At 38.8% G+C, this 24558-nt stretch overlaps 1 protein-coding gene across 1 annotated transcript; it reads left to right on the forward strand.

The window, feature by feature from the left end:
* Positions 1–267: 267 nt before the first annotated feature.
* Positions 268–24094, forward strand: CTH (cystathionine gamma-lyase). The gene is made up of 12 exons (XM_036351704.1): positions 268–606; positions 3404–3485; positions 4147–4242; positions 4711–4820; positions 6857–6988; positions 11359–11416; positions 11900–11977; positions 13217–13369; positions 17753–17874; positions 19670–19722; positions 23101–23239; positions 23515–24094. Exons 1-12 carry the CDS (start codon positions 439–441, stop codon positions 23533–23535), a joined length of 1212 nt encoding a protein of 403 aa, XP_036207597.1. The 5' UTR covers positions 268–438; the 3' UTR covers positions 23536–24094.
* The last annotated feature ends 464 nt before the right edge of the window (positions 24095–24558 follow it).

Raw genomic sequence — 24558 nt, forward strand, 5'->3', positions numbered from 1 at the left:
ACACAAACCGCCCGGTATCTCGCAGGAACTGGCAAGGCCGCTTCCTCCCGAGCCCGAACTCGGGAATTTCGCCCGCGGGGACAAGCACCACGTGGAAACACTGACTCTGCAAACCGCCACCTAACCGGGAAGGCCGGGCCCGGCGACGCTCCAGGCAACGCCTCCACTGCCAACCAATGAGGAGCGGGGACCGCGTCGGGGTTTTCGCTCATTGGGTGGCGCTGGCCCCGCCCCTCTGGCAGTGCAAACCCTCCCAGGCCACTTAAGCCTCCGCCGCAGAGTCGCCGAGTCCGGCTTTTGTGTGCGGGCTGCATGTCACTGGCTTCCTATTGGCTCCCTTTTGCCTGGTTCTTCTAGGTCTCTTTCCAGCCCTCACGCGCCCGTTTCCTAGTTTCATCTTCCTCGCCCTTTTCCTCTCTCCTTCCTTCGCAGCTCATCATGCAGAAAAAAGACGTCTCCCCATACGGTTTCCTGCCAAGCTTCCAGCATTTCGCCACGCAGGCCATCCATGTGGGCCAGGAACCAGAGCAATGGAGCTCTCGGGCTGTAGTGGCCCCCATCTCCATGTCCACCACGTTCAAGCAGGGGGCTCCCGGCAAGCACTCGGTGAGCTGGGTCTGGCTGGGACGGTCCAGGGTTGGGCGGGAAAAGAGAGATGGCTGACAAGTTTAAAAGGCACCCAAGTAATTTATAAAACGACTTAAACATCAGGAAGGCAGCCGGGGCGGATGTTTGCTACACCTGTAATCCTTCTTGCAATAAAGGTTTGTATGGGATGGTCCAGTGATCATATTTCTTTTGATAAGCAGGACTAGAAGGAACAGTTTGTCCAACTTGCCATCTAGATTTGGCCTTAAATTCATGTGATTCTGGTAAATGTGCAGTTCAAAACTGAGGATCATAACTTCCTTGAATTACTTGTAGCAGCAACAATTATAAAAATATAATGAGTCAGCTAGAAAAAAATTTAAGGGTTTTATAACTCAGAATCAAGATCATTTCCAGTAGATGTATTCAATTGTTAATAGTTATTGAGTACTTACTATATGCTAGATACATAATTACATGCGTTATGTCATGTGTATTACATGTATTGTCTCAGATAATTCTGACAACAGCTATAGTCTGAACCAAATTCTCATTTTTCTCATGAAAAAAACAAAACAAAAAAACACCCTGAGATTTAGGGACAAATAAATAGTCCAAGGCCACAGGGCTAATAAGTTGAGGAGCTGGAATTCCAGCTGTGTTCTGGAACCACACTTTTAGGCATTCAGCGACATTGTGCTCTACTCCAATAATGCTAGCAATAATGTAACTCATTGCATCATGTAAGCAGTGTGGTTTAGTGATTAAAAGCATAGATCATGTAGTCAGAGGACCTAGGTTTGGGTTCTGACACCACCTCTTCTGATCTGGGTGACCTTGAGCAAAGTTACTTAACCTATTCCAGCCTCGGGTTGATTCTGTATAAATGGGTTAATAATAGTACCTGCCACATAAGTTGTTGATATGTAGGTTAAGCTGTATGGTACATTATAATTGCTCAGTAGTTTGGTATTTCATGGTGCTCACTTTTTTCATTGGATCCTCAAAACAACCAGATCCGGGGGCAGGACAGATATTATGCACTTTTTAGAGACAAGGAACTGACCCAGAGTCACTGATAAATGACACGTAAGGTTTGTGAGAGTGCCCTCTTCGTTAACCACGTAGCCTTTTCCCTTTTGGTAGAATACTCGATGGATCTTGGAGTACTTAAAAGTGTCTGAGGCTCAGAAAAAAGTTAGTTAAATGAACTTCGTAGGTCCTAAACCTTGATTAAACTTCAGCAACCTCTTTGCTGTGTTATGCTATAGTAAGTTGAAGAAAATTCTTTTAGATTTAACCCATTGTTTTGTCAGGTGGAATTCTAAGGACATTTCTACAGTTGGTTTAGGATACTTCCAGCTACTGTATTTTGGAATCAGTGTGTGTATAAACAACCTATCTTCCAGCATATGGTTTGTGCCTGTTGCAGAGTTTCGTGAACGTGTGGCTGCCGGAGCTTCTGCACAAAAGTTAACCATGTAGCTATGATATTAATAATTAATGTTTTCAGAGAGTCAGCAGGGATGGTAAAATCCACAAACTCCACTTTATACCTTTAAAAAATCAGTTAAGGGCCTAAAGAGAATTTGAGGGGCTGAATGAGAAGCATCTAATTCTTCAGTTCCATTTGGAAAGCTATTGAATGGGTGAGGGGGTAGGAATTTGCTTCGAAAATTGGCTTCTCCCCATCCCCCCAAAGTTAAATCTCTGCAGTGAAAATTTATGGAAACATGGGGTACCTTTCTGTGGCAATTGCCACATGAATACAGTATTTTTCTGTCTGGTAAGTACAGCTGCAGGTCACATCAATTAAGTGATGGTGGGAAGAGATGAGAGTAGCTGGAGTCCTATAAAATATATCTATACAGTTTGTCAAAAACAAAGAAACAAAGCAACAAAACAAATTAAAATATATATTTATAACTAATACTGGGAGCTCCTGAATCAGAAACAAATGTGTAAAGAGTGGTGTCTTTGTTATGTGTTATAGGAGGAGGGCTTTGTGAGGAGAGACGGGTAGGAAATTATAGGACTTTCATTTAAATCCCGGGTTTTAATTCTGGTTGTGACACTCCCTATAATATTTGGCTTTCCTTTTCTCAAAGCAGAGCACGAGGATTAAATAAAATGACTGGATGAACACATTTAGTATGGTGACATACACATAAAATAACACAAAATTTTAAAAAGTATTGTGTAGAGCTGCTTTGCCAAGAATTACTCTCCATTTTTTGAATCTCTTTTGTAGAGCCAAGATCTGATCCTTGAACATTTGTAGAATCTGTTCATAGCTTCCTGTTGGAAGCTAGACAGAACTTGCGTCAGCCACTTCTTAGGAAACGAAATACATGTTAGAATTTGGTTTACTCCTAGCTTAGGTGATTCCCTTTTCATGATGTCCCCAGATTAATGGGTAAAGGTAAGTCTAAATAATAATGCTAATAATGCAATCAGTTTTCTATTAGTTAGCATGTGCTAGGCACCATGGAGAGGACTTATATATTATCTCATTTTATCATCACAACAGTTTTATGAACTAGATATCTGTAGTTTATTCACATTTATTGAGATCGACTCTGGGAAATGTTAAGTAATTTGCCTGTTGGCATGTAGCTCTAAGCGGTAGGTACAGAATTCTAATCCAGTTTGGCTGACTTCAGAGCCTCTTCGTACCACAACACTGTTATCCTTTTTACGGCAAGACATGCCAAAAATAAATAAAACTTTATTACAGTAGGCTGAACCCATAGTTGTGGAGTTGTCTAGTTACAAGTGTGATAATAAACTTAGATTTCTGACTTCTTTCCTTCAGGGTTTTGAATATAGCCGTTCTGGAAACCCCACCAGGAATTGCTTGGAAAAAGCAGTGGCAGCATTGGATGGGGCTAAGTATAGTAAGTGATTTCCAATCCCAAGTTTGTGAAGTCTGGAATCTATTCTTACATGCATAGAGAAGATCACAGAAGCACAGAATGTAGAACTGGACTGAAATAAGGATTAGCTAGTTCAAAACTGTTATTTTACTAAAACATTGAATTTTTTACCCAAGGTCCCACAGCTGGTAGACTGTGCATATATATGATTATTAGGTAAGAATAAATATGAATCGAGACAAAATGGCAGAATTTTCCATTTGGTATTCATGTAGATACTCTTTATCTGAAGCTGTCAATATAAATAGATAAAAATTAACTAAGTTTTATAAGACTACCTAAGAGAATATAAGCTTTCTTATATTCTGGTTCATTCACCCGATAATTTGTGCCTGAGAATAGCAGCAAGGCACATTTGCGCTAGCAGGTACCATTGATAATGTGCTCTCAGAGATTAGAAATTAGCTCTTGAATCTTGTGTCTATTTTCATAAGAGGGTGGATTGATATTTTATCTTTGAAATGGAAAAGGGGTATTCTGTGATGGTATTCATCATGGGACTTCTCGAGACGTGGTGGTGATGACTGTCCTTTTGCAGAGAGGGACATGAAGTTACTGCTGTAGGTGTTTTTAACCTATTGGTCTGACTTTTTGGTTTACTCTATCTTGGTTTTTATTTTAGGTTTGGCCTTTGCTTCAGGTTTAGCAGCCACTATGACTATTACCCATCTCTTAAAATCAGGAGACCAAATTATATGTATGGATGATGTATATGGAGGTAGGTGATGTCTTGCACTCGTGTTGCGTCAACTGATATTTAAAGATAATAAAGTGGGTCCTGAATTATATTAACAATGTTGCCAAGATGGGTTTACTTACTTTAGATTTGAGTACTAGGAAGAAACTGTTTAAAAAGACACTGATATTTTAGAGAGCATGCTCCTTAATGTTTGAAGAATAGAGATTGTGTGTTTTGATAACATTTTCTGTTTTATGCCACTTGGTGTGGATACCAAGTATGTTTTATTTGACTCTCTAGCTTAAAAAAAAAAAAAAAAAGATCCAAGCCTTATATTCTTTACAATACACAATAGCCAAACTGTTTAACCAAAGTAGAATTGCTCTTAGTTGTATTTTTCTTGGCAACTGATGCTTCCTTATATTTTTAAAGTGGTTATACCAATAAGGAATGAACATTTCTTAATACAGTGTCCTTTCCATTTTATCTGATTCTCTTCTGCTTCAGGTACAAACAGGTACTTCAGGCGGGTTGCATCTGAATTTGGATTAAAGATTTCTTTTGTTGATTGTTCCAAAACTAAATTACTAGAGGAGGCCATTACACCAGAAACCAAGGTAATTCAGTTTTGTTTGGCTTTTTTCCCTGTGATGTTTTGTTTTCATCATTTCTGTTTACGAGGGGACATAAATCTGAATAACAAATTTTATTAGAAACCATTGGAAGCCATCAACAAGAATAAGATAGGTCTGGTGTCCCTAGGTATTACAGCATAATGACTAGATACATAAATTACTAGGTACACAAATTCTAATTTTGTATCATAGTTGGCATATTATTTAACTAAACTCTCAATTTCTTCATGTGCGAAATGGGATAATTGTACTTGCTTTATAGAAAGGTTGTTGTGTGAATTAAATGAGATAAGGCTTATGAAACACTTACCACAATTCCCAGAACATGATAAGTATTAGAACATTTGTTAGCAAAAGCACATAATTCTTAACTGCATTACCAAGCTAGTATTGGTAACAGAAGTCATCACAGAAATTGGATTTCAGAAAAGGAAGCTTGTCAAGCCCCCCAAATTCTAAGCAAAGTGGCTTCTTAAGTGTTCTAAGGGATACTTCGGCAGAATAATAGAAGTAGAGAAAAGGCCACTAGCAATCTTTAGCCTCCATTCTGGGAAGCTTGTATGCCACCGGAAGGTGTTTTGTGCTGAAGTGAATGGCATATGTGCTATTCTTTCTTGGGACCTCATTTAAATTCTGCATGGGTAAAAGAAGGACCAATGTCTTTTATAAGTCAACCCCTTCCAACTTTCTGTTACTGATTAAAAGGTTTGAATTGTACCCAAGATTATGTTGCAGTGACTGCTAAAAAATGAAACTATTTTCTCACACAAATACTTTGAAGTAATTAAGGTTGAACTTTGAGTAATTAAGGTTATTTTCAAAAGAAAAATTTTTTTTATCTTGTTTGGGAGAAAAGATACTTATTAAAATAGCTAGTCTAAGGAAAGAAAGCAAATTGTGAGTATATTAATTCTTATCAACAGAGCTTTATGTACTGTCTCTTTACTAACTTGAATCAATCCATTCCCCAATCCCCCCCACCCCCCCTGCACCCTCAAAAATATTTTCTTCATCATTTGAAGTAGATTTTTTTGCAGGTAAACCTACTTTGTATTTATTTACTTATTTTTACTTCAATTTTTGTAATGAGTGGAATAATTTTTATAGATTCTTTAAAATCAATTCTCATAGAATATACATTACTTAATTACCTTATCTTTCCTACAGTAAAACTCAAGAGTTTTTGTCCATTTATATAAGTAATAAAAAAAGAAATGTTAACTCTTAAAAAGAAATCAGTAGATAATGTCATTCAATACAGCAGCACCTTGTTTAACAAATAGAATTCTTTTCTTTGGTCTTAAATAAATAACTATCAAGCATCAACTATGTCCCTGAATTGTACTAGATTTTGGAATATACAGATATGTATATGATACGGTCTCTTTCTTAAGTGAGCTTTTCAGAGCAGCGTGGTTCCCACACAGTTGTAGCCAGGTTTTCTGTTTGTGTGTTGCTTTCTTCTTCGCTCTAAAACCCATGCTCTTCAAGTCCTGGGTTCTTAATTTATAATTTCTAGTGCATCTGGAATTATTTAACCTAACATTAAGGATATATATATATATATATATATATATATATTGCATCATAGAGCTAGTTCTCTTTAATGAAAATTCTAAGATGTAACTTTAGACAATCTATGTTATCCTTAAGAATAAAATTTCCAGACACTGAATTATGTCTTTGGAATACATCCTCTTTTTTTATGGAAAATAATTACAATAATTACCTTGAGTACTTTTCTGCTTATATGTATATTATCTCATTTGATTTTTACAACAACTCTGTCAGGTAAATATTACCAGCCCCATTATACAGATGAAGAATTTGAGGGGTACAAAGGGCAAGTTACTTAGCCATGACCTCTCAGAAATTTATGGGGGCTAGGATTCAGATTTGAACCTTTCAACTTCATCATCCAGCTCTTCTCATATAGCCTCCCAGATGGTTACAATATATGGGATGTATGTCTGTACAGTGTTTTTGATAAACTATTATCTTTTACTGAATTGTTTTAGCTTGTTTGGATTGAAACCCCCACAAACCCTAGCTTGAAGATGATTGACATTGAAGCCTGTGCACATACTGTCCATAAACATGGAGACATTATTTTGGTCGTGGATAACACTTTTATGTCGGCATATTTCCAGGTAAATGCAAATAAATTTTTTGGTTTGATTAGTGGACTCGAGGGACACCTGTAATTGGGTTGAAAAGATACTAACTAATGGTAGAAAGGGCCTAATTATAATAATTTGTCTAATCAATCACTATGACTAGATTTTATGAGTTTGAAAATGATTTTAATGTAAACAAGACCTTTCTTTCCTCAGGTTAATATCTTGTATATGGGACTTTGTGTGTTTTAAATGTTGTCTTAATTAGCTTTTAGGTTTTCATAGGATGTGTAAACTCTCCAAAGATGTGACCTTATTTTATGATTGTATCTGTCAGGGCCTTGCACATAGTAGGGACTTGCATATTTATGTGTTGCTTACAAGTTAGTAACATCATTTTTCAGTCATCTCTAATACGTTTTTATTTGACCAAACTTCCCAATAAAAGGAAAAGAAAAGCTGTACTTGGTGACATCTCAGTGTATGTCACATATTATTTCTTCATTTCTCTTCCTTCTTTCTAGTTTCTCTTCCCTTAGCACCCATAGGTTATGCATAACCCTTTCTATCTTAACCTTATTTGTATTATGAATTTCTACTTTGTCTCTCCTTATGAATTTCTACTTTGCTTCACATTGTAGCTATAAATATTTAGAGTGCTCCTTTTAAACCATCTTTTTTCCCCTACCTACCCACCCCTCTATACATCTCCACCCCCAAACTACTTCCCAATTTGTCCTTCATTTCTTTCCTTTTGTTGTTGTTGTTGCAGATTCTTCTTTTTTTATGTTCTGTTTGGCTCCTTTTGGTAGATCATCTTGGGATCTCTATAATTGAGTAATCTGCCCCTCCCCCCCTTTCTCCCTCTCTTTTCCCTAAGTAACCTAACTTTGTTTCCTTTCTTTATTAGGAGTTACATTCTCCCTTCTCTTTCCTTCCTGCCTGCACCCTCTAGTCCAGCCTTGGGCAAACTATTGGCTGCGAGTTTGAAATGAATAAAACTAAAAAATAAAAAAAACTAAAAAAAAAAAAGGCCGTACCCTTTTATGTAATGATGTTTACTTTGAATTTATATTAGTTCACACAAATACTCCATCCATGCTTTTGTTCCTGCCGGCCCTCAGGTCCAGTTTAAGAACCCATTGTGGCCCTTGAGTCAAAAAGTTTGCCCCCCCCCCCTCTAGTCCATTCTTATTACACTTCTGTAGTGCTTCTTTATTATGCAGAGGTCCAGAAACCCCAGCTCCGTTCTTCTGCTCTTCAATTAGGCACGTGTTTACAAGCTCAATTGTTTCCATTTCCCCCCTTCTATTCTGGGTCCCTGAAGTTGGGCCAAGCTTCTGCCTTCATGTGACTGGCTAACTCCCTGGAAAGTTGCATAAGCCTGTTCTCCACTATCCTTCGTTTTATTCAGAATGGATTACTATGTTTTTGTTTTCCTTTCCTGACACACTCTTCCTGGCTAAAGTGCATTCAGATAGCTTCATGGGCCACTTACCTTCATGATATATGATAGTCCCTCAGTATCCAAAAGGATTGGTCCCAAGAACCCCTGTCGATACCAAAACCCACAGATGCTCAAGCTCCTTATATAAAATGGCGTAGTAGTTGTGTATAACCCATGCATTTCCTCTTGTGTACTTCAATTCATCTCTAGGTCACTTATAATGCCTAATAATACACTGTAAATCAATGAGGCATGGGGCCCGCTGGCCGCGAGTTTGACATGCTTGCTGTAAATGCTAAATAAGTAGTTGTTATACTGTTTTGCTTAGTGAATAATGACAAGGAAAAAAAAGGCTGTACATGTTCAGTCCAGACATTTTAGGCCTCACTACTTAGTACCAGGGTCAGCAATGGTATAACTTTTTTTCCCAAATGTTTTCCATCCATGGTTGGTTGAATCCATGGTTGCAGACGACAGAGGATATAGACGGTTGACTATCTTTAGACAGGATATAGTTGTTTCCTATAACATCTTGTAACAGAAAACCTAGTAAGGCGGTCTGTTTCTAAGTGAAAATCTCCTGGCATTATCTAGTTGTCACAGGTGATTTTCTTTCTATATATGTTGAATTCAGAGAGAAGAAGGGAGAGGAAGAGAGAGAGAGAAACATCAATGATGAGAGAGAATCATGGATTGGCTGCCTCCTGCACGCCCCCTACTGGGGATCAAGCCCACAACCCTGGGCATGTGCCCTTGACCAGGAATCAAACCCAGGATCCTTGAGTCCACAGGCCGATGCTCTATCCACTGAGCCAAACTGGCTAGGGCGTCACAGGTGATTTTCATTCTTATATTCTTTATCTCAACTCCTTATCCACCTACCACTTGCAGTAGTCCAGTTAATACAGCCTAGGAGTGATCTGGCTGAGTCACCGTGAGTCCTGCATATTCCCAGAGAGGTGGTGTGAATTGTTTTAGCCTGGGCCTGTCTACGTTACTCATCAGGCTTGGCCCTCTTTCTCCTGTTACCGTCACTAATATAGTCCAGTTTTTCTACCTTCCTGAAGCCCATATCACATTGCTCATGACAGGGATGAAATGCTTCATTTCAATCTGGATGCATTCCAGTTGAATTAATCAATCATAGTGTTCCTAGGCAACCACATGTATTGATTCCACAAAGCAAATCCTCTGAAAAGGTCCTCTCACTGTTTTATCCTCATGAAAACTGGATCATTCTCTTTCTTGCCTGCCTTTTGTCTTCTGGATCTCCTGTAAGTCTCAGAAAAGGCACAATGACAGATGTACCAGCATCAAGTTTCAGAGTAGAGCCGTTTGATTCAGGTAGTCTGGGTGGGAGACCTGGCTCTACCAGTTTTTTAATCTGAGTGATCTATTTTATTTCTTAGTCCCTTTTCCTCATGGGTACAATTAGAGTCATACAGTACTTATTTTACTGAGTTAGGTGAAATATTTTTCACAGTGTTTCACTGGGGAACATAGAATATTTAACATGATTCTTGGCACATGCTGCAATCACCAGATGTTAGTTACTGGATTTTTCTGTTGGCCATAGAGTTTACAGAATGTTAGTCCTGGAAGAGACCTTAGACATCATCTAGTTTGAGAGATGAGCAAACAGCTATGTAGACAGTGCTTAGAGCAGTATCTAACTTAAAGCCTGATTATGAGCCCTGGCTGGGTGGTTAAGTAGGTTTGAGCATTGTCCCCTTACACCTAGGTGTTGTGGGTTCAATTCCTGGCCGGGGCCCATCAATGTTTCTCTCACATGTTGATGTTTCTCTCTCTCTTAAAAAAAAAAAATTAGTAAAAACATATCTTCAGGTGAGGATTAAAAACACACACATAAAACCTGTTTATGAAACATGTATGGTCCCCAACATTAATACCTTCCAAAGACTGAACAGCTGGTGAGGTTAAAACACACACACACACACACACACACTTTGTTTTAAAGAAAACATAAATGGAAAGATGTTGATAGTATATTGTTTAATGAATATGTTGATTATATCAAAGACATCTTAAGACTAGAGGGTTAATTTGCAGGACAAGTGAGGGAAACAATCCAAACAAAAGGTTTTTTTCTTCTTCCTTTTTTTTTTTTTTAAAGGTGACTGGGTGCAACTTTAGATTGCCTTGTCAGGGAAAGCAAACCTCTGAGGAATTGACATTTATTTGTTTGTTTATTTATTTATTATTTTTAAAATATATTTTTATTGACTTCAAAGAGGAAGGAAGAGGGAGAGAGATAGAAACATCAGTGATGAGAGAGAATCATTGATCGGCTGCCTCCTGCACCCCTCACATTGGGGGATCGAGCCTGCAACCCAGGCAATGTGCCCTGGCTGGGAATTGAACCATGACCTCCTGGTTCATAGGTTGAGGCTCAACTGCTGAGCCACGCCGCTGGGTGCAAACAAGTTTCTTCATAAGTGATTTAAACTTGGCAAAACTAGTGTAATAAAGGAGTAATTAAGAGTCAAGATCATGGCAAACCAAGTGAATAAGCAGAGCATATATTGTCAGGTTTTAATGATTAAAAATCCAAGAGATTACTTGCTGAATGTTTATGTCAGTTATCTTTTGTGTTTACTGAATCATAAGAATGCCAACATTTCTGCTGTAAGTCATAAATTTAGGAGCCAGTCAGCAACTGCCTTAGAGAAACAGGTTCAGGAGACCCGTGTGCCTGAGTTTACCTGCTATTTCTAAAAAAATTGTGCCTTTGGATCGACTATTGGGTCCAATTCTTTGTATTTTTATTTGGGGGAGGTAAGAAAGGGAACAGTATCAGGGATTCTGGAACATTTTAAGATGTATATATTTTTGAAAAGTTAGAATAGGAATGGTTGTTACAATAACAAATAGTCAAGTAATGAAACATATTTTCAGGTGATCTCTTATTTAAAATAAAAACCTTTGTTCTTTTCAGCGACCTTTGGCTCTGGGAGCTGATATTTGTATGTATTCAGCAACAAAATATATGAATGGTAAGACATGCAGAATCTACACTTTGAAAGTTCTTTTCCATGAATCGATGAAAATAGCGTAGGGCTATTTTTAACACTTTTGATCCCTTTTCTTCCGCTATTATTTAGGTTTTCTCTGTGACTCATGTAGCAAGTAAAAAAATTACACTTTGATTAAATATAAGATTTCATTTATAACAGATCTAACTATGCTCATGATTTATGAGCAGAAGATTAAATTTTACTATAAAAGATTTTACTTTCATCCTGCTTACAGCTTTAAAAGAAACGTTTACTTTTTATATGATTTTTATTTTATTATTTTGAGTATGGCTTTTGCTATTATAAAATAAAGTTTATTTAAACTTATTCTAATTCTAGAGGGCTTTTTTCCAGAGTTCGCTCAAGTGAAAATCACATTTTAGAAATTATAAATTGAAGTAAAAACAATTATAAATTGAAGTTAAAGTTGTTATTAACTTAACAGTGTTTGTTTTTTCTCAGGCCACAGCGATGTTGTAATGGGCTTAGTGTCTGTTAATTCTGAGAGCCTCCATGAAAAGCTCCGATTCCTGCAGAACTGTGAGTATTAAAAAAATCTGGATTATTTTATGGTCTCACAGGGGCTACATTTAATCTTTTTATTTCCACTAAATGTTGTAAAGTGATAGCATTCTATTAATTTAGAAAGAAATCAGAAAAAAATTGGGTATTTAGAGGAAAGTAGAAAAATGGGGTTATAAAGATTTAATTACAGCGTAATGGAACTTTACAGAATGACACACAGGATGAGTTGTGTTTTTTCAAATCCATGTTAATTTTGATCATAATGTGGTTAAAGCCCAAGTGGATTTTTAGTTTTAAGACTTAATGAATTTTTTTTCTTTTCTTTAAACACCAACATTTGGTATGATGACTTTCTTATATTATACTTTTTATATCTGAAATGGTGGTGAATTTTAAATAGCACATAAGATATAAACATAATTTTCATCAGATGTCTGTCTACACATCACTTTCTGGTTAGATTGTTTAGTTATCCCAGGATAGATAGGAGTTATTTCTTTTTTTAAAAAATATATTTTATTGATTTTTTACAGAGAGGAATTGAACTCGGGACCTTTCAGTCCACAGGCTGACGCTCTATCCACTGAGCCAAACCGGTTTCAGCAGATAGGAGTTATTTTTAAGAGACTTCAATTAATTATTACAGTTTGACAAACACATAAGATACAAACATAATTAGGGATACAAGTGCCCTTCTAGGAAGTAAATATTAAAGTAACAAAAGGGGGCTCTGAGGAGGGAAACTAAAACTTACTGCTTGTTAAGTTTCATTTGTAAAAAGTCGGAGTGTGGTCCATATCCTGGAGGCATGTAAAGTCATAGGCTGCTTTAGACAAAAGCTAAATAGACTATCTGTTGAACATTCAGTAATAACAGGAACTGAACTGCTTTTTTCTCTATATGTTGTAATACTTTTTCAAAGAAATTCAAGGCTCAGCTCTGTGCAGTATGCCATTTTATTAAGATCATAGAAAGGACTGTTTATGTTCATATTCAAAAAGTTACTGTTGTTTGTACATAATTTTCAGGATATTCCTTTTCCCTCTCATTTTAAAGCCCATTCCTCTAAGCATAAATTATGCTCCATTCTCATGCTTCTGATTTGAGATATTAATCCCCCTGCCCCCCCTAAAACTCAAGCATTGGGTTTTGTAGCTAGCTTCTCAGAGACACTATCATGAAAAAGAGGGGTCAGAAAATGTTGGGGATTCCTACCCACCTTCAACACTAACCCAGGATATGTTTATTTTGCAGCAATTGGGGCAGTCCCCTCTCCTTTTGACTGTTACCTCTGCAATCGAGGTCTGAAGACACTACAAGTCCGAATGCAGAAGCATTTTGAAAATGGAATGGCAGTTGCTCAGTTTCTGGAGTCACATCCTCTGGTGGAAAAGGTTATTTATCCTGGTATGTTAATCTGAGTTCTAAGCACATATTCTTGGGATTGTAAGGCTTATCCTAAGCATCCTGTGTATGTAACATTTATTTGTAAGTTAGGTGCTTTCATATATTTTCATGTTCATTAATTATTGAATGCTGCTGGGTGTCAGCTCTGTGGTGGTTCTGGTGGTAAAGAAGATAGACATGATCTATGGCCTTGTGTTGCCTAGTGGATGCTTGGATGTTAAGAAATTAGTCTTACCCAGCCGGGGTGCCTCAGTGGTTGAGCGATGACCTTTGAACCAGGAGGTCATGGTTTGATTTCCTGGTCAGGACACACTCATTCTCCAGTGTGGGGCATGTAGGAGGCAGCTGATGATCAATGATTCTCTCTCATCATTGATATTTCTTTTCTTTTTTTTTTTTAATTAAATCTTTATTGTTCAGCTTATTACATTTGTTCCTCTTTTTTTCCCCCCATAACTCCCCTCCTCCCAGTTCCCGCCCCACCCTCCGCCCTCACTCCCCACCCACTGTCCTCATCCATAGGTGCACGATTTTTGTCCAGTCTCTTCTCGCATCTCCCACACCCCTTTCCCCCCCAGGAATAGTCAGTCCATTCCCTTTCTATGTCCCTGATTCTATTATAATCAACAGTTCATTCTGTTCATCAGATTATTTATTCACTTGATTCTTAGATTCACTTGTTGATAGATGCATATTTGTTGTTCATAATTTGTATCTTTACCTTTTTCTTCCTCTTCCTCTTCTTAAAGGATACCTTTCAGCATTTCATGTAATCCTGGTTTGGTGGTGATGAACTCCTTTAGCTTTTCCTTATCTGTGAAGCTCTTTATCTGACCTTCAATTCTGAATGATAGCTTTGCTGGATAAAGTAATCTTGGTTGTAGGTTCTTGGTATTCATCACTTTGAATATTTCTTGCCACTCCCTTCTGGCCTGCAAAGTTTCTGTTGAGAAATCAGCTGACAGTCCTATGGGTATTCCCTTGTAGGTAACTGGGTTTCTTTCTCTTGCTGCTTTTGAGATTCTCTCTTTGTCTTTTGCTCTTGGCATTTTAATGATGATGTGTCTTGGTGTGGTTCTCTTTGGATTCCTTTTGTTTGGGGTTCTCCGTGCTTCTTGGACCTATAAGTCCATTTCTTTCACCAGGTGGGGGAAGTTTTCTGTCATTATTTCTTCAAATAGGTTTTCAATATCTTGCTCTCTCTCATCTTCTGGCACCCCTATAATTCTGATGTTGGTACGCTTGAAGCTGTCCCAGAGGCTCCTTACACTATCCTCGCATTTTTGGATTCTTTTTTCATGTTGCTTTTCCAGTTGGGTGTTTTTTGCTTCCTCGCATTTCAAATCATTGACTTGATTCTTGAGCTCCTCTGGTCTGCTGTCGGGAGTCTGTATAATATTCGTTATTTCAGTCCGTGTATGCTTAATTTCTAGTTAGTTCCCCAAAATATAACATCGAGGGTCTCATTAGTTTTCTTGTAGATCTCATTAAGTTTATCGGCGGCTTCTAAACAGTTCTTGAGAGACCTTAAAAGTGTGGTTCTGAACTCTATATCTTCCATTGACAATTTTGTCCTGTTTCTTTGTCTCCCCATTTTGTTATGCTTTCTTGGTGCACCCCCTAGTGGTCTTTGTTCGCAGTCTTATAGTTAAATCTTGATTGTTGTAGCTAATTCCAGGGAGGGTTTGACCTCCAGGCCAAGTGGCTATCGATATTTCTATCTCTCTTCCTCTCCCTTCCTCTCTGAAATCAATAAAAACATTTTTAAAAAAAGAAATTGGTCGTATGCATTAGAGCAGCAATTTTCAGCCTTTTAAATCTCATGGACATATAATTACTAAAATTCTGTAGTGCACCAAAGAAAATTCTGTTTATTGCCAATCTGACAAAAAAAAAAAAGGTACAATTTTGATTCATTTATACTGGACAGTTATTGTTGTGTTATTGTTGTTGTTGTTATTATTATTTATATTTTTATTGATTTCAAAGAGGAAGGGAGAGGGAGAAAGAGATAGAAGCATCAATGATGAGAGAGTTACCTCATTGATCAGTTACCTCCTGCAAGCCCCCTACTAGGGATCAAGTCCCCAACCCAGGCATGTGTCCTGACTGGGAATCAAACTGTGACCTCCTGGGTCATGGGTTGATGCTGGGTCACTGAGCCACACCGGCCGGGCCATTAGCTCTAACTTTTTTCTGATTTAGGTTGGAACTTGATACATCTCTATTACTTGCACCCATCAAAATCCCCCCAAAGTTCTCTTCCTTTTTGAATTCCTTCACATCTAACAACCTGAAGAAATGCTCATGTGGAGTTAGCAGACTTACATGTTACTGTTTGAATCTATTTTGCCAATGGTTTGAATTGTGGTGGTCTTAAGTAAATAGCTATTTTAAACTCTTAGATGTACAGGAGAATTAAGCCTGATTCCTACTCTCAAATAACTTTAATAAGCCAAGGCAAAAATACAAGGTGGGCAAAAGTAGTTTTATAGTCATGAGTACATGAAACACAGAATTTATTCTTATATATTAATATTTATTAATTATTGTATTATTTTTCATAGAGTCACTGTAAACCTACTTTTGCCTCATCCTGTATCTATGCTAGTAAGTGCCCTATATGTACATTTTGAATGAATGAAGGGAGAAATGTTTTGGGCTGTGAACTGAAGAATGGGTAGCATTTGTTAAAAAGGCTTGGACAAGGCATTTCAGATTCATTCAGTAAATATTAATTGCCAGCTATGGACCAAGCTTTGTACTAGCAACTGGAATCCAATTATCAACAAAAGGAAAGGATTTCTTATGGAACTGTTGGGAGCCTGGGGACAGGCACCATGTGTGAGATGGTGGGTCAGACTGGACCTGGGTTCAGCAACCTTGGTACTTGAGTTCAGGCTAGGAAAGAATTCAGAGCCAAGACTCAAACTATAAGAGAACATTTATTTAGGAAATTACAGAGGTAGAAGTAATTCATAGAAGAAATGGGCTGAAGAAACAAGTTATAGAGGCAGAGGAAGGGCCCTTGGAACTTGGGAGTGAGGAAGTTAAAGATGATACGAGTTGGGAGGGGGAGGGAAAAGGCCTGGGCATGCTCCCGGTAGAAGAGTGAGCTGGGTCCTCTGTCTTAAGGGTGTTAAGGATGGAGATTTTAGGGGAAGATCTCAATAGAATATTCAGCAGCTCTCCAGGTGTGTTCTTTCAGGGTCAGGTTCTCCACTGATTGTCTGGTCAGCGCCAGGGCAGGGGGGACATTATCCAATGCAGCCGTCCTTGAGGTCAGCCTTGGTGTAGCTGGTCTGGTTTTGATGTTTTTCTGGGCCGGGAGCTGAAATACAACTGAGGCCTAGATGTTATCTGTAGGGACAAAAGGTCAGGGGGTCCAGATCTCATGACCAGCGATATGCTAGGGAGGAAAGGTCATCCTGGGATGATGTCCCACCTGCAATTGTCCTTTTTGCACCCAGGGTTTTCCGCCCTGGTGACCTTCTGTACCTGGCCCATCGTCCTTGCTCTGCTCATGTTTGTCTAACTGTCTATGACAGAACTAGGTTGGTGAATAAGACAAATACTAAGCAGGACAATACAGAAGGATGTAATTAACAAGGGGTAGGGCAGTCAGTGTAGAGAATGTTCCAGGCAAAGGTCCTGATGATAACCGGAACGGTGAGCGATTTAAGCAAAAGTGTGGAAAATGTATTACAAGCAGATTCAGACTCCCCTCATGGGGAAGGGGGTGCCCAATAATGGGCTGCCCCCCTCAAGCCTTGTAGTCCTGGGGTATATATTTGCTACAAGCCTGCTTCTATATCTGTCTGCATCGTCACCTGATTGATTGCCTCAGTTGTTCTTGCCCAGCAACGGACCTGAACATTCCCTGTTTCTATGTGTTCTGTCTCTGTCCCTGTGCTGAACTTTCCCTGTTTCTATTCATCAGTTCACCTTATCGTTGCAGGCCCTCCCTTATTTTCCCATGCCTCCCGCTTTGAGTCCAGAAACATTTTACAATTTCTGCTTCGTTGTTTCCTGTGGTGAGGCTGGCTCACACTGCCGTGTCTGCCCTGCCTGTGTTCCACCTGCCTTTGTTTTCCACTGGACCCCAGTCCTATCTGTCTGTGTTTCAAATGAACCCTTTCACTGAGATGAAAATAGGGTGTGGTACTTCTGGTGTAAAGAAAGCTGGTGTGGCTAGAGCATGGAGAGCATAGAAAAGAGATAGAAAGGAAGCCAGAGAGAGAAAGACGGGCCAGAACAAGCAGCCAGCTGAGACCATCGGGTAAAGCTCATAATTAGGCTTATTTGTAGTTTACTTGAGCAAACTGATTTTTTTGTTTTGTTTTGAAATTACTTGTTTGACTCTAAAATAAGACTTTATTACAGGGCTGCCCTCTCATCCTCAGCATGAGTTGGCAAAGCGTCAGTGCACAGGTTGCCCGGGGATGATCACCTTTTATATTAAGGGCACTCTTCAGCACGCTGAGGCTTTCCTCAAGAGCCTAAAGGTAAGCTTTCAAAACAGGTTATTAAAATCTAGAGGTAAGACCTTCTTACAGCAGTTTATTATCTCTCACTTCCATCCAACTCAGATGCATGTTTTTGTACCTGCAGATCACACCTACAAACCTCTTTATCATGAAATGCATTGGGTTAGAAAATGGCTTTGATGTGGTAGCAGATATCTGAATATGTTTATTTATTTAGCTCTCCAGAGCCTGCTATCAATTTGAGAAAGACAGGATGTTCTAGTGCATAGGTTTTCAAATTTATTTAAAAGTAAACCCCTTTTGCCCTAGCTGATTTGGCTCAGTGGATAGAGCGTTGGCCTGTGGATTTAAGGATCCCAGGTTTGATTCCAGTCAAGGGTATATGCCTGAGTTGCAGGCTCAATCCCCAGTAGGGGGTGTGCAGGAAGCAGCCAATCAATGATTCTCTCTCAGCATTGATGTTTCTATCTCTCTCCCTCTCCCTTCCTCTCTGAAATCAATAATTAAAAAAAAAAAGTAAACCCCTTTCCCAAATGAAATATTATGTGAGACCTCAAAGTAAGGTGCTGTTAGTGCAATGCCTGAAGCTATGCCGGAACCCAGCCCAAGAATGGCTTTCCAAACCCTGTGGCCTCCCAGGATGCAACTGCCTGGAGTGAGGGAAGGGAAGGCCTTTGTCTAATTCCACAGTGGCAGGAAGTTCTCAGGGGCTCAGGGAGAGTCCTACATAACCACACACTAAGCTTTCATTGATCAACCTCACACAATACACTGAGTTTTAAATACTATCGGTTTAAAGAATAGGGTGCTACCAGATTCGTCAAAGCCCTACTGGTCCACCTCTGAAATCAGAAAAATAGTAGTGTGTATTTAATTTAATATGGCCGTGAGAGTAATTTTTTAAATATTTATAAAATTCTTTGCTACTATAACACTAAATACCAAAACTGAGTTATTTTTTCTTCTATTCCAGGCCGCAGTTTAATGGATGTATTAATTTAATAAGTGATACATACTAACAAATAAGTACTTAAACATTTAGATATTTTTCTTTAAAGGGTAACTGTAACTGGACAATCAATGGGTCCACACTGCCTGTCACTAGAGCCAATGAAGCAGAGAAGGGATTGAATCATCCACAAAAATCTGCTCTGCAGCCCCCTATAAACCAGCTGCTCATATAGGGTAGGACAAGGGTTACATGGGGAAGTAGGGATTACAGGAATGGGAAAGTAGGCAATGCGGGATGGGACTCCATTGTTTGGGCAACAAGGTTGTTAGTCCTTCCATGATAATAGGCAGGTCTTGAATGAGAATGGACTGCATTCCAAGGTTGACTCCCAGGTCCCAGGGGCTTACAGCTCCCAGCCAGAGTAGACTGTCCTTTCCTTTACCAGAACAAAGCAATCGTGGTTAACAGAGCATAATTAATATTTCCCATAACCATAACTAGTCCCCAATATTCTTTGTGCCCCTAACCACAGAGCTAGGTCTCAGATGTAGTAATTCTGAGGTTTTAGAGCTCAGGTTAAGTATTGTTCATGTATAGGGCCAATTAGGAAGATATAGGAGGTTCACCTTTATCAACTTTTAATGTTGTAAAAGTTTATACATAGTATGTCTAATTAAGGAAATCAATGTTATGGATTCTATTCTCATTTTTTCTCTCTGACTTTCTTGCCCAATTATCGTTTATTCATAATCACTATTTCCCATCCTCTGTCCCAGGGCCATTTTATTAAAAACATTTACTTTTAGATATTTGTATTTTTATTTTGGTGGAAGCTCTAAATTAATTTTTTCTTTGCTATAGTTATTTACTCTGGCGGAGAGCTTGGGAGGATATGAGAGTCTTGCTGAGCTTCCGTAAGTATGTTTTTCTTTTTCATAGTATTTTACCTTTGATGTCAGTTTTAATGATCATTTGATAAAGGAATATGATAAAACCCAAAATAATTCAAGATATTTAATGATCAGAAGAGCATGGTACTATTTAATCAGAATGGATTCTGACTCAATAGAATGGAGACTGATGAAATCTTATGGAGACTCTTATCAGTGTTCTCCAGAATTTACTTCCACGCCTGTTCTGTCTGAAGGACATTCCAGCAGAAGTTGTATGTCGGGCTTTCCGCCTTTGGCCCAGGACTACTTGTTCTATCCTACTCCTCCCTGAAAGGGAGATGAAGACTTTGTCCTGGAAGGGCTGATTTCAAGGCTCCCTGAGAAATGGGGAATGTGTCTCTGATGAAACACCTCCACGCCTTGATTGTCAGAAGAGGGCCCAACTAGCTACCATCAAATATCTAAGAAAAGATTTCAATCAAGGACATTGTAGAAAAGCAGGCAAGAATTTATTGACTGCAGCAAAAACATGTAGGACAGTGACACAAGGAAGGGCATAGGAGAAGCAACAGGAGAACCTAGGCTGGGCTGCTTTGGCTCACTGGGAAGTCAGAGAAAAGGGGCCCTGGGGACAGGGTCAGGGGGTTAGCCTGGGACAAGCTGCTACTGCCCATTGCTCTCCTGGTTACAAGTCTTTTGGGGCCCCTTGGAGTTTAGGAGATAGGTGCCTGTGGGGGGAGAGGGAGGAAGTGCAGCACCTTATTTTACAGACAAGGAAACAAAGATTCAAAAAGTTTTGCTGATCCCTCAAATGTCACATGGGAGTATGTTAGCAACTTAACTCTTGAGGCTTTGCAATGAGGGGAGGTAAAAGCATCCTGGATCTGGAGTTGATGCCTATTCTACCAATTACTTAACCTTTAAGCTTCAATTTTTTTATCCATAAAATTGGCTTAATATTTGAAATAATGATTATCATTTATTGATTACCCATCCCACCAAGCATTCCTGAATTATGTCCTGACTTCATTGTATGTTACTATGACCATATGATATAATTATTGCAGTGGTCAATCAAGAACATTACCTAATAATTTTCAATTGCTTGTGTGTTTTAATTTCCATACACATTTCTGGAATAACTATGTTCTGGAAGCATTGTACTGAGAGGTATTAGAGCTGACCAAAATTTGGGCACATTTTCTGCTCTCTCATCGTAGTTTTCAGTTTCTGAGTAGAGTTAGGCAATTTCGCAAAGTTAAAAAGAAGAAATGATGCCCCCCAAAATGATTCAAATAATTAAGATAACACAGGTTTTGTTCATCTTTCAAGGAAATGCCTGTTAAGTCTGGATATACAAGAGGGCACACTCAGCATATGAAATTGGGTTATTTTTCATAGTAATGAAATGTGTATTACTTTAAGGCGAGTCTTAAACCTCTCCTGGTTTGTTTAGGGATTTGGTTTAAAGTTGCTTGGCCCTCAGACGCTCCTGCTAGGCCATAACCCTGCTGCCTGTAGAGGAGTGAATTTAGGTCAAGAGCTTGCTGTTCTATCACCCTCCTTCTGTGTCTCCCAACTTGGCTGCAACTAGTGCAGCATTGCAATCAGAGAGGGAGGAAGCGAGCCAGTGTGCACTGGGTTGGTCTCCCAGCCTGAAAACATGTATTAATTTTGTGACCTTAGAAAAATTGTTTATCCTCTCTCAACTGCAGTTTTCTCCATTGTAAAATGTGGATAATACTGTGCCCAGCTCTTAGGGTTGTTGTGAGAACATGGGAGAAAATAATGCCTCAGCTAATGCCTTGGTTCATATTAAGTGCTCAGTAAATGTTAACTACTCTTACAGATCATTTTTTATCAGGCATTTAGTGCATTACTATATTGCAGATACATCCCAGGTACATGTAAGTGCTTCCTTCCATTAAGGACTGTGACACACTTTTGAGATAGATGTTATATCCCGTTTTTATCCATTAAAATTAAATTAATGCACATAAATGACCTAGAGTACCTGCTTCATGAGCAGCATACAATAAGTGATAGCTACTATTATTTCAGATAAGGAAATGCACTCTGAGGAGAGGTAAGTTTTACAAGCCCACACAGCCAGTATGTGGAGGGGCTGAGATTCATACCCACGTCTGCTGGTCTCAGAGGCCTAAGTTCTTATTTCTACCTGTGCATGCTCTGTTAGGGAATTAAGAGCCTGAAAAGGCAGAACATTTTAAGGAGGCTGTTTACATGTAAAACTTAGAGTAGTGAAAGAAGATACCCATTTACTTTGACCATGAATGAGATTTTCTTTCCATGGATCTGAAGTGAGGTAGGAGAAAGCAACTTAGGCATTGATTTTACTGGCAGTATGCAGGGAGAGGTTGAGTGTTGGTGGCAATGTGAGTATTAGAGTTCAGAAAGACTATAAGCCCCTCTGTGTTGCCTCAGCCCACAGAGATCTCCCCCCCAACTGAACTCTGGCAGTCCTAGTTTTCATACGGGTTTGTGTTGACTCTTCTGTTTTGTGAATTGCCTTAGTCTTTAGCTCCTGCTTTGTTATCTAGGGTAAAGATAATGCCCCATTTTTATTAGTTTCCTAACTCTCACTGTAATGCCTGACCCATAGTAGGTACTTTGCCTTTACACCTGGGTTATGTGCCAGAATTCCTATTGCACACTGGTGGCTACTAGTGATCCTGGGTTGCCTTTTCCAAATCTGCCTCAGAAGGTCCAGTTCTGGATTGATTCATTGATCCAGAAGAAATTAATTCTGACTGGCTCTTGGTCCCAGAGGCCTCTGTAAGTTCAGCTGGTTGGTCATGGGGTATGATTTCTGGCCAAGGTCTCATTCAGGCAAGGGATTAAAATCCACACACTGGAGGCCCCGTCTTTCCCTCCTGCATAGGGGTGCTTGACTGGCACCTTCAGTGTCTGGATTGAGTATACCTTACTGATGCTATAAATTAATAAAAGAGTTTGGATTTCACTTAAATGACTAGAAAAGATAATATTAACAATTCCTTTTTTTTTTTGCCTATGAAAAATTATAAGCGTATGAAGAATTTGATATTTAGAGTAGAAGAAATTGGAAGATGATTGCAATTTATGATTCAGAATATGTCTCCATTGATATAATATAGTGACAAAAATTGGCTCACTCTGGGCCCAGCCGGTGTGGCTTAGTGGTTGAGCATTGACCTAAGAACCAGGGGGGTCATGGTTCAAGTCCCAGTCCAGGCACATGCCTGGGTTGCAGGCTCGATCCCCAGTGGGGGGCCGGAAGTTGCAGGAGGCAGCCAATCAATGTTTCTCTCTCATTGATGTTTCTATCTCTTTCTCCCTTCCTCTCTGAAATCAATAAAAATATACATTTTTTAAAAATTTGCTCATTCTTCCTTCCAGGGCAATTATGACCCATGCATCAGTGCCTGAGAGTCACAGAAAGGCCCTTGGAATTAGTAACACACTGATTCGACTCTCTGTGGGCTTAGAGGATAAAGAAGACCTACTGGAAGATTTAGATCAAGCTTTGAAGAAAGCAGTGAGTTTTATTACTTTAGTGTTTTTGGGTGTGTGTGCATGAAAATGGTGCTTATCTTGGGGCTGGGGCTCATATTTATAAAGAGAGGCCTCACTGTGAATGCTTAAAGGTTTTTCCCTTCTCTTCCTACAATAAACAGGGTGTGTAAATGTGCATAGAACTTAGTCGAAGTGCAGATTTAAAAGATGTTAGTAATCACAAAAGAGTCCTTAGGGGAGGTGAAGTCATTGCCAGCATGTTTAATAACCTGTTTTTCATGTGCACTGTTTTTACAGCACCGTCCAGTTGCATATTGAACCTAGCATACCAGAACTGCTATTAGAAGTTGCTTCCTGAGAGATCAAATATTCTGAATAATCGAATGGACCATTAATGAACTTTTATAGATTTTCAAGTGAAAATTTTAAGGCACCTCATTACCTTTCACACAACTGTAATCTTCCAGGGATCATCCCTGTTTTCCACAGTTTCCTCTTTCCCTTATTGTCATTGACAGGTCAATTCTGTTAATATCTTTTTGTTAATTTTGGCATACATTTGCCTTTGAAGGAGGTGAAATTTGTGTTGCTTTTTGGGATTATTCTCTTTTTTTCATAGCTTAAGAATTATATTGATCATGTTTACAATATAGTGATAATTCACTTTTGATGTTTTCTGAAGAACTTAAATTATTAAATGAATGTTTTTAAATCAAGTGTGATTTTTCATATCGTTGAAAACAGCACTTAAAGCAGTGGTTTACACTTAATTACCATAAGCCAAATATCACATGCCTGTAAAGTCTACTGTGAAATTCTAGTGATTTAAGATGGTGTTTACTATTTTAAAAAAAAATAAATCTAATTATCAAATCCATTCCATTGTGATGTTTTTATATTATGTGTAATTAACTTGGATTCCTAGCCCTATGAGTTCTTAGCTCTTATGTTAATTTTATCAATTCAGTTGTAGAACTATGATACCCAAATCTTAGTGTTTGCAGATTAGTTACAAATTCTATACATAGAAGGTCAAAAAGCCACTTTTATAGACAGAAATAATACTTTTTTAGGTTTTATCTGAAACAGTAGGTTTGTGAGGCTAAAGGAAGAAATGTGTAAAACAGAATTTTTTATAATTGAAATGCATAACAAGTTATTGTCGCCCTAACCGGTTTGGCTCAGAGGATAGAGCATCAGCCTGTGGACTCAAGGGTCCCAGGTTCGATTCCGGTCAAGGGCATGTACCTTGGTTGCAGGCACATCCCCAGTAGGGAGTGTGCAGGAGGCAGCTGATCAATGTTTCTCTCTCATCGATGTTTCTAACTCTCTTTCCTTCTC

This window comes from Myotis myotis, unplaced genomic scaffold (genome assembly GCF_014108235.1).
Source record: "Myotis myotis isolate mMyoMyo1 unplaced genomic scaffold, mMyoMyo1.p scaffold_m19_p_2, whole genome shotgun sequence".
NCBI classification, from domain to species: domain Eukaryota; kingdom Metazoa; phylum Chordata; class Mammalia; order Chiroptera; family Vespertilionidae; genus Myotis; species Myotis myotis.

Excerpts from the sequence above, each read along its gene's own strand:
- CTH (XM_036351704.1), top strand. The coding sequence starts at position 439 with ATGCAGAAAAAAGACGTCTCCCCATACGGTTTCCTGCCAAGCTTCCAG. Across the intron at positions 607-3,403 it reads GGGCTCCCGGCAAGCACTCG|GGTTTTGAATATAGCCGTTC; the intron begins GTGAGCTGGGTC and ends TCTTTCCTTCAG. Across the intron at positions 11,978-13,216 it reads GCTCCGATTCCTGCAGAACT|CAATTGGGGCAGTCCCCTCT; the intron begins GTGAGTATTAAA and ends TTTATTTTGCAG.